Source organism: Physeter macrocephalus, unplaced genomic scaffold, assembly GCF_002837175.3.
Source record: "Physeter macrocephalus isolate SW-GA unplaced genomic scaffold, ASM283717v5 random_1861, whole genome shotgun sequence".
Taxonomy (NCBI): Eukaryota; Metazoa; Chordata; class Mammalia; order Artiodactyla; family Physeteridae; genus Physeter; species Physeter macrocephalus.
The window spans coordinates 1-10100 of record NW_021147147.1 but is presented as its reverse complement, the minus strand read 5'-3'; the positions used below and the strand labels follow the sequence as shown (position 1 = coordinate 10100).

Below are 10100 nucleotides of genomic sequence, written 5' to 3'. Positions count from 1 at the left end.
CACACACACACACACACACACACACACACACACACACACACACACACACACACACACACCCCTCCCACCCAGCTGGCTTCAGCACTACTGGGCTTCTCACAAAATCCTGCCCTCCCTAAACATTTGTTGATTGAATAAGGGCAACAGTGGGGATTCAGAGGTAAGAGGTGCCGCTCACTGGGGAGGTGAGATGAATACAGAAAACAATTAGCCAATGCCACAGGACGCTCAGTAATTAAGTATCGTAGTTGCGGTTATTGCCAAATGTCAGAGGGAATTTTCCATCCTCTTGTCTCCCCATTTCCCAGGGTCCCAAGTAAGACCAAGAACTCTTAAATCTAAAGTTAATGGCTTGATGCTTAGTTAAAGCAGTGGAAGGAGATTTTATTCAGTAACTACTGACAGCAGGGGAAAGAGCTGAGCTCCGTCTGATTTGTGCAGAGGTAATGGGTGTTTCAAAGGAAGACTGAGGGAGGGGGTGAGGAGGGCTCAGTGGAGTCAGAAAAGTGAAAAATCACAAAGAGCTGGTCAGTGAAGCTGCAATTAGGCCAGGTATGTCTGCTACCTGGCAGGTGTGGGAGGCAGGAGCCTATCCTCCCACAGAGAAGGGAGGCAGAGGCCCTGTCCTTCCTGATGAGTACATTTCAAGGGAATGGCTCTCAGGTCAGTGACAGATGCTTCTGGGTTGTAAGAGACACATATTCACAATTATAAGACCTTTTTAGTAAGTGCTCTAAGAAAGGGAGGTCAGGGGCCTATCATCAGGTGTTGGCTAGAACAAATAGTAAATTCTCCTGGCAGCATGGAGCTTTCTCAGGCAGGCGTTTTAATGGGGCGCTGGGATAATCCTAGGGGCACAGGCTTATGCTGCCAGAAGCCATGCTGGAGTTTGGTATTTGGACGGAATGGGTACATGCCGAGACTCTGCAGTTCTGAGTGCAAGCACTGACACAGGGTCATCTTACAGAGCCAGGACGTGTCCCCTCGCAGCACCATGACAGAAATCACCCACACCCTCAGCCATGCCTAGAAATATATCTGAAATAACCTCAAACAGGAGAATTGCCAGGGCTGCCAAGTCCCCTGATTAGTTCAGTTGGAACCATGTCCATGTCACTTTATTTTGTGTTTTCTTCATTTCTACAATTACCTCGGCAACTCTTCTGGACAATTATTTTTTAACCTGGGATAGGAAAGTCTGTACCAACTCACAGGGGTTGAGGCCGTGGGCTCACTCTGGAGACAAAGGGCCTGGGTCTCATCTGGTCCACCTGCTGTGTGCCTGTTCACAATGGCCAAAAGGGGGGAACAACCTGAGTATCCATCAACAGACAGAATGGTTAAACACAATGAGGACAATCCATACAACAGAATATTATTCATCCATGAAAAGGAATGCAGTTCTAACACATGCCGCAACATGGGTGAACCTTGGAAACACTAAGCTAAATGGAAGGACACAAGAGACAAATATCGTGTGATTCCATGCCTATGAAATATCTTGAACAGGCAAACCCATAGAGACAAGAAGTAGATGAGCATTTACCAGGGGCTGGGGTAGGGGAGGTACAGACTTTCTGTTCAGGGTGATGAAAAAGCTTTGTAAATAGACAGTGGTGATGGCTGCACAACATTATGAATATACTCAATGCCACTGAACTGTACATTTAAAAATGGTTCACATGGCAGATTTTATGTTCTATACACATCTTACCGCCGCAAAAACTCCCCGAGGTTATGTTTTGAGGCTGCTAACCGAGGACGCTTGTTTCCCCCATAGCCAGCTGTAGTGCCTGTGGAATCCGCCGGGGAACCCTGGGGAGAGTGGAACGCTGGGCCCCAGCCCCAGGAGTCAGCCTCTCTGGAAGGAAGGGCCCCTGGCAGGGCTTTACAGAGCTGTGACGAGAGCAGCTCTCTTCTCAGGCTGCCTGTGGAGACCCCCACGTGGCAGGATGACGATGGGGGCACAGCCTTCAACACCAGTACATCACAGAGTCCTTGCCAGGGGCCACAGGGAGAGGCCACTCTCTCCCCTCAGGAAGCAGGCCTGCAGACAGAGCCCCCAGGCGCTGCCTCATGGGCCCAGGAGGGCTCAGACTCTGCAAACCGCAGAGCCCTCCGGAGGGAGAGAAGGAAGATGATTGAGAAAGACATACTTCACAAAGTCACGTGGGATGCCCAGGACCCAGCCTGCCAAGACCTGAGTGGAGTGAAGGAGACGCCCTGTGATGCTGCGGAAACGCTGCCGGAGGGGCCCCAGCGGGGACTGCCCTTGCTCTCCCTCCAGGTAGGCATCCCCCTAGCCCAGCCTTCCCCAGAGTGATGGTCCTCCCCAGGCCAACTCGAGGGCTGGCCCACTACGCCTGTCTTAGTCTCTTTGGGCCGTGGTAACAAAAATCCCGTAGACTGGGGGGCTTAAACAACAGAAATTCATTTTTCACAGTCTGGAGGCTGGAAGTCCAAGGTCAAGGCTCCATCACATTTGGTGTCTGGTGAGAGCATGCTTCCTGGTTCATTTGTAAGGGGTGAGGGAGCTCTCTGGGGTCTCCTTTTTAAGGGCACTAATCCCATTCATGAGATTTCCACCTTCATGACCTAATCACCTCCAAATACCATCACATTGGGGGTTAGGATTTCAACACATGAATTTGGAGGGACAAAGAGATTCAGTCTATAGCAACAACCTTAGGCCTATGGTACCAGGCCCATCATCAGGCAGGCAGTCCTACCTATCCGACAGACCATCTTCAGGTAGAGTTAAAGTGAACAAGGAAGAGCAAGGAGACCCCAGCCTTCTTTAAAAAAAATAAAAATGGGGGCTTCCCTGGTGGCGCAGTGGTTGCGCGTCCGCCTGCGGATGCAGGGGAACCGGGTTCGCGCCCCGGTCTGGGAGGATCCCACATGCCGCGGAGCGGCTGGGCCCGTGAGCCATGGCCGCTGGGCCTGCGCGTCCGGAGCCTGTGCTCCGCAAAGGGAGAGGCCACAGCTGAGGGAGGCCCGCATACCACAAAAAAAAAAAAAAAAAAAAAATGAAAAAAGAATACTAATCCCAAGCATGATCATGAAGATATATGAGATAGGTAACAGATTTGACAAAGCATAATCTCAAATCAAGCCCCTGTTCTCATACAAATGATGAGCCCCTGTATTTAGCTCATTAACGAGGGAACCAGCAGGATGACAAAGCAGGTTCAAAGAGATTATGAGAAACAGTGATTTTGTACATGGTGGGGTGAGGAGGGGGGAAGGAACGCAGAGATTAAATTGCTACATTAAGTACAATAGGTCAGCACCTACAGGACAACAGAACTGGTACCTTTGGGGTTAGCTGCTCCAATGGACAGAAAAGAAAACCGTCACACTTCTCAGTTTTACGAAGTTGTCAAACAGGTGAGCCCTGGTCAACTGTGCACACCAGCCCTCCCCTAGAAAGATGGGCTCCTTGGAAGATGCTCTCGCATGACACTAAAACATCACAAAACTCTTTTTTGCCTTATTTGACAAATTTTCTTAACAACTTAGAGAAAACTGGCATCAAGGTGTACATGGAGGTCACTTTCACCAATTCCATCCTATCAATTCCATTCTTTCCTTGAACCCCTTTATTTTCATTTCCCTATGGGGCTACAAGGAGCTGCAAGGCCATACACAAGACACAGTAATTCCTGATTAACGTCCTCCCCCCTCATCACACCACCGCCTCCACACCCCTCTTCCAAGCCCTCCAGTCCTAGCACCTGCCTGGAACAATCTGTTTCTTAAAAGAGCAAAACGTTTTAACCTCCCAACATTCTAAACCTGCATGAACCTAAATAGTTTTAATATGACACTGAGTTTCCTGCAAGTCAGACGTCTTTGTGCCAGAAATAAAAGTATTGCGTAGGAAGGTAGGTGGCCTCACCGGCCATCACGGAGGCAGTTAATTCTGCAACCCACACGGGGTGGGTGAGTGGGGGTGGGTGAGCGAGCTGCCTCATCTCAGCCCTGGTTTCTGCCCAAGACATCCCAGAACTGCCTGTGTGGGTCACGGCAGCTATGAAATCTGGCTCTCCTGTCCCTGGGACCCCACAGCAGCCTTATAATCACCACTTTACTTATTTCAGCAACTTGAAGAGTGGGATTTGGATCAAGTCCTTCAGAGTCTGACAGGGCGAGAAGAGGACCCGGGAGATGGCGCTTCTGGAGCCGCGTGGTGGGCAGCAGACCGCCTCCAGGGCCGAGGTCTGACCTTGAGCACCGGGGCCCAAGTGCATACCCACAAGTGGCTCCTTCCAGGGCCTCCCAATAAAATAGGGCAGTGGGCTGGGCACAGTCAGCCCAGCAGCTCGCCACATCTGCCTCGCCTCTCTGCTGCTCAGCCCTCGCCGTCCTGCACACCCAGGATGCAAGACTTTATCCACCCATCCATTCACTCACTGACACTCATTCATTCATCCATTACATATGTGACCGCCTGCTATGTTCCCGGGGTAGACCAGGCCTTGGGGACACGAGAGGAAGCCCTTCAGACAGGGTCCCTGCCTTTTCTTCCCCACCACCTCCTCAGACCTGCGTCTCTTTCTTTCTGGGAGCAAAGTAATCCTGCATTTGGTACCCCTTCAGCCCACTCCTAAACAGAATCCTGTTTCCACTGCCTCCACGTTTACCAAACAAAGCCAGGGATGATTCCTTCATTGCACTTGTGGCCTCGCTCTGGGCAATTTCGTAAAAAAGTTCCCTGTCCCCTCCCGGCCACTCTGGCCCACAAAGGTGAGTGGAGGCAGGTCTGAGGCAAAGGAGCTGCGGGGATTCTGGCCTCCGGTTCCAGAGCAAAGGCTCCTTTGTGGTCAAGGGGCCCTGGTGCTACTTTTAAAAGGGTTTTGGGGCTTCCCTGGTGGTGCAGTGGTTGAGAGTCCGCCTGCCGATGCAGGGGACACGGGTTCGTGCCCCGGTCCGGGAAGATCCCACGTGCCGCGGAGCAGCTGGGCCCATGAGCCGTGGCCGCTGAGCCTGCGCATCCGAAGCCTGTGCTCCGCGACGGGAGAGGCCACAACACTGAGAGGCCCGCGTACCGCAAAAAAAAAAAAAAAAGAGTTTTGTTTGGAATTTAACCCCTTAGAGCAGGATATGGAGAAACTCACTCTCCTACAAGGTGGGGCAGGTCTGGGGGGCTGTAGTTGGTGCCCCCTTTTGGCGGGCAATGTGGCAGAATCTGTTCTCCATTTAAAGGCACATAAGCCTTTGATTAAGCTATTCATTCCACTTCTAAAGTCTGTCCTAAACACACCCTCACAGATGTTCATTGCAACATTGTTCATACTTGTGAAAAACTGGAAACAAACCACATTCAATATTCAGTAGGAGTCTAGCTAATCAGTCAACCAGAGAATTCTCTGCAGCTCAACAAATGGAATCTATCTATCTATCTATCTATCTATCATCTATCTATCATCTATCTATCTATTCATTTCTCTCAACACAGAAAAATGTAAAATATATTCAGTACAAAAAAAAAAAATCTATAGAGGATGATCCCGTTGCCACTTTAAAAAAAAAGAAAAGCAAATACGCAGAACTGTTATTGATGGTTCCTTCTGACAAGTGGGACAGGAGTGAGAACATGGACTACACTGTTAACAGGACGTCACCCCTGCCTCCCGGGCTCACACACAGCTCCCTGCTCAAGAAGACAGCGCCCCTCGCCCTGCTGAGCTGGAGGGGGAGACGCAAAAGCTGTGAGCAGCAGAGGGTGGGCTGGGCCTCCGCTGGCCCCCAGCACTTCTCCGAGCACAAGCCCAGGCATGTCCACACGAGGGGTCCTGAGGCTCAAGCTGCTGTGAGTCAAAGGGGGCTGAATCCCCACTAAGCTGCCTCCCCCCTCCCCACAGACCATGCCAAGCCGAGCACCCAGGACAGGCTTATGGAACAACTCACCCTCCTGTGTGCCACGCAGTCCAGAGCCTTTTCCTCTGCCTGGAGGGTGCCTTCTGACATGCCCCAGGACATCAAGCCGCAGGAGGCCGGAAGCAGGTGGGACCACGCATGGCCCCTGTCCTCTCTAGAACTGGCTTCTCTCAGCATTTATTGAGCCTTGATTTATGGGTGGGGCACTTGATGTGTATTTCTCTTTCATCTCAAGAATATGATCAGGTAGGTGCTACCATTACCCCCATTTTACAAACAGGGAAACTGAGGCTCAGAGAGGTTGCCTTGCCCAGGACATAAGTGGCAGAGCTGGGACTCAAGCCCCAAAGCACCTGCTATTTCCCCACCCCGTGGGAATCCTTTCACCATCCACACGGCCTCCCTGGAGGAGGACCCTGCCCTTCTGGCCACCATTGATTGGGCCAGCCCTGGGCATCTGACCCCAGCCAGGCCAACTGTGGTGAGAAAGGCTGAAGCTGGGGTGTGGGGTAGGCAGAGGTGGGGACAGGGCCCTGGGGTCCCTTAAGGCCCAGCTGTACCCCGACTCTTCCCACACTATGGTTGTCCACCCTTTTTAGGAATCTGAAAGCCAATAATTCCCTTTCTCACCCAAACTAGTTGGAGTGGGCGTGTGTCCCTGACAACCCAAGTGTCCAGTAGAAAGGACATTGCACTGTCCCTGACAACCCAAGTGTCCAGTAGAAAGGACATTGCACTGTCCAGTCAGTGGCCACTGGCTACGTGTGGCTAGTGCAGCTGAGGAGCTGAATTTCTAATTTAATTTTTTTTTATTTTTATTTATTTATTTTTGGCTGTGTTGGGTCTTCATTGCTGCACGCAGGCTTTCTCTAGTTGCAGCGAGCGGGGGCTACCCTTGTTTGCAGTGCACGGGCTTCTCATTGCAGTGGCTTCTCTTGTTGCGGAGCACGTGCTCTAGGCACGTGGGCTTCAGTAGTTGTGGCACGTGGGCTCAGTAGTTGTAGCTCGTGGGCTCTAGAGTGTAGGCTCAATAGTTGTGGCACACGGGCTTAGTTGCTCCGTGGCATCTGGGATCTTCCCAGACCAGGGCATGAACCTGTGTCCCCTGCACTGGCAGGCAGATTCTTAGCCACTGCGCCACCAGGGAAGTCCCTCTAATTTAATTTTAATTAGCTTAAATGTAAATTTAAATAGCTACTTCTGGCAAGTGTCTGCCATACTGGAAAGTGCAGATACAGAACATTTAATCATCATGGCAAGTTCTATTGAACAGCACTGGCCTAAATCTTGAGGGCTGTTCTCAGGACCTGCCTCAGTGTCCTGCACAGGGGCACCCAGCTGGTGGCAGGAAGCCGCCTTGCACAGGTCACACAGTGGTCACCGGGAAGTGACTCAGCCACCCCGCTCCTCTCACCCCAGATGCGCTTCCAGGGAGCTGAGCTTCCAGGTGCTGGCCATGGACACGCGGCTAAGGAGCCCAGCGGGGCCTCCCACCGTCTTCATTGACCTGCGGCCGACAAAGCCATCAGACCAGGGGCCCTCGTTAAGGTACAGGGAGCAGTGACAGCCCTGCCGCAAACCTGCTGCTTCGGGTTGCCACGTTGGCCTCAGGAGGAAGGGGGACTTGGACAGGCAGGTCCTGGGGGCACTGCTCACTTGAGAAGTGCTTTTAGCCAAGAACTGAGCCTGGTCCACAGTCCCACTGGATCCCAGCAGCAGGCTCTCCCCACAGGTTGGGAGGAAGCTGGGGCCAAGGGTTATCTTTTCCTGGCGGAGTCCTAAGCAGACTTAGCCTAGGCTGGGGTACCTGGCCCTGGCTGCGTCCCTCCACCACTCGCAGTGGCCCTTTTGTTTCGGCTGGCTGGGCTTTGACCGGCCTGCCCATCCTCCTGCCCTGGGTCACCAGGGAGACCTGGGTGCTCCAAGTCCCTAGTGGGAACCACGCCTGGCTGGAGTGGACTGGTTATGTCCAGAGGAACCCACCTTTCCTCTCCCCGCAGCTGCAGCTCCAGCTCCAGCTCCAGCTCCCACTCCAGCTGCAGCTCCAGCTCCTCTGACAGCGAGGAGGAGGGGGAAGAGGAGACAGCAGCTCGGCGAGATCAGCAGGGCCCAGCCAGGCTACGGTAACCACAAGGGGGCTCCCGCCGCCTGGGATGCTCACCTCAGCCTCAGCAGCAAGCCCCAGCCCGCATGTTAACATCGGTGCTTTCAGCTGTCTGGCACCCACAGGGCTAGCACAGGAGGGTGTGAGCGGGTCTGGGGGACGGGTCTGGGAGGCGGGCAGGGTAGCCCTGCAATGTCTGGCCTGGCCTGTTTTCCAGACATCCCCAAGGATGCTTAGCTCGGTCTTGAGAAGGGATTACGTTTTCTTTCTGAAAAATTGCCCCCCAACTTGATTTGCTCCCTACTAGTGATGGCAATAAAAGTGAAGAGAAAGTGAAGGGATGGAATAAAGTGATGGCTGTCAGCCAGAAATGAAAGGCTTGAGTCAATTAAGTGAAATGTCAAATTCAGGGAAGGGTCAGGTCTCTGACACGCGGAGGCCACCCCGTGGTCGTGGGGTGAATTCGCATTATATGCTCTGGCAGTCTCCATCGTTTTTGGAATTACAGAACCTCAAGATCCTATCCTTTGGGAACATCAGAGTCTAATGCAGCTTTTCCCCAATGTGGCGTGTAGCTAGGCATTATAGGATTAAAGAGGGAAAACAAACTTGGGTTGAGAAGTGTCACACAGGTTTCCTCCCAGAAGCCTTTAACATGCTGACACGGCAAGGGCTGGAAGGCCACAATCCTGACTTTTTAGTGTCTTGAGAACCAGGCACACGCTCCGGAAGCACTCTGGTTTTCCTCTGTTTGTGTCCTGTTTCGGTGGCAAAGTATTGGGAGGTTGGCTCCACTGGGTGCTGATGGAGGTTGCTTCTCTTGTGTCACAGGGACTGCACGGGGAAGAGTCAGCTCCTCCAACAGCTCCGGGCCTTTCGGAAGGCATCGGCTCAGCCCAAGCTGCCAGCTGGCGAGGGTCCCGGAAGCCAGAAGGCTCAGTCCCCTGGAGATATGGCTGGATCCAGCCCCGGGGGAAAGCAACATGTAACACTCTAGGCTGAGAAACAGAATGCCCTGGCCAGACCCCCAGAAGGAAGTCCCAAGGCCCTGGGGGACCCTCTTGGGCCAAGGACAGCCAGGGAGGCCCTGGTGCCTCCTCTGGGCCAATTGTAGATGCCTCCAGTAACAGATCTGAAAAGGTGAATAATCTGAGGTGAATAAATGGATAATCTGACTTTCCATCGACACCGGAGGCCCTGGTGGTCCCCTCGATCTCCCGTCTCCATCAGAATGTGCCTTTGCAGCACAGGGACCCTCCAACTGAGGATCTGCTGCCAGCCCTCTGCTAGAATTCAGTCAGAACATCTTCATGCACTGAGAGCAAAGATGCCAGTGCAAACTTGTACATGTAGCATGACAAATCAAATGGCCCCAAATCCTCTGAAAATGGACCAGAAGGAAACACCGTGAAGACAACAGTTTTGTTCTGATAGTGGGACGATGAGGCTTTTTCACCTTTTTCCATTTCTGCGTTTTTTTCTCTTTAATGTGCATCTATTATTATTAATTCTTTTTAACTCCAAAACTTAAGTAAAACTCCTTTAGAGAATTTCAGGGCTGAAAAGGTCTTGAAAAATTTAGCTTCATTTTCTGAGTCCTGGATGTTTGCTCTTTTGTGTTTCTATATTCACACACCACCACACACACACACGGACCAAATGGACTTTTTGATAGAGGAGCAGATTGAAATTTGCTTTTTTTTTTCTTCAACCAAGACACAAAGGCATGTACTTATGTTTTAGGGTCCTTCCAAAGTAAAGGTGGATGGACTTTTAAATATAGATAGAATGTGAACGTTCTAACACCTGAAACTATCTCCGTGGACAACCAGCAAAGAGCTGGGGGCCACAGGCGGCTCTGCCATCTACTTTCCTAGAAGTATCCCCTGGACCTCCCACCCCCGGCCCCGATTTTCAGAGTCCTTCCATAACTGTTGTTCTCAGCCCAGCTGCTCCCAACAGGCTGAAGCCCTGATCTGCAGCACCTCTGTTCTCTCTCCAACTTGTTTCCAAGGTCTCAGAGTCTCAGCGCCCCTCTGCCCTGTCTGCCAATGGGAAGAACAATCACCTCGGGCTCCCCAGACCATGGGATCAGGCAGCCCAGCAGGGTCCT

The 10100-nt window shown here is 52.1% G+C and overlaps 1 protein-coding gene across 1 annotated transcript in view; it reads left to right on the top strand.

The window, feature by feature from the left end:
• The window catches only part of DNAAF8 (dynein axonemal assembly factor 8), a 12499-nt gene extending 2984 nt beyond the window's left edge, over positions 1–9515 (top strand). The window contains exons 4-9 of the mRNA XM_028487404.2: positions 1781–2287; positions 4104–4221; positions 5868–6009; positions 7303–7431; positions 7884–8006; positions 8819–9515. Of these exons, the coding sequence (XP_028343205.2) occupies positions 1781–2287; positions 4104–4221; positions 5868–6009; positions 7303–7431; positions 7884–8006; positions 8819–8984 (1185 nt within the window). The 3' untranslated portion in view covers positions 8985–9515. The remainder of the gene's footprint in view (positions 1–1780; positions 2288–4103; positions 4222–5867; positions 6010–7302; positions 7432–7883; positions 8007–8818) is intronic.
• Positions 9516–10100: the final 585 nt, after the last annotated feature.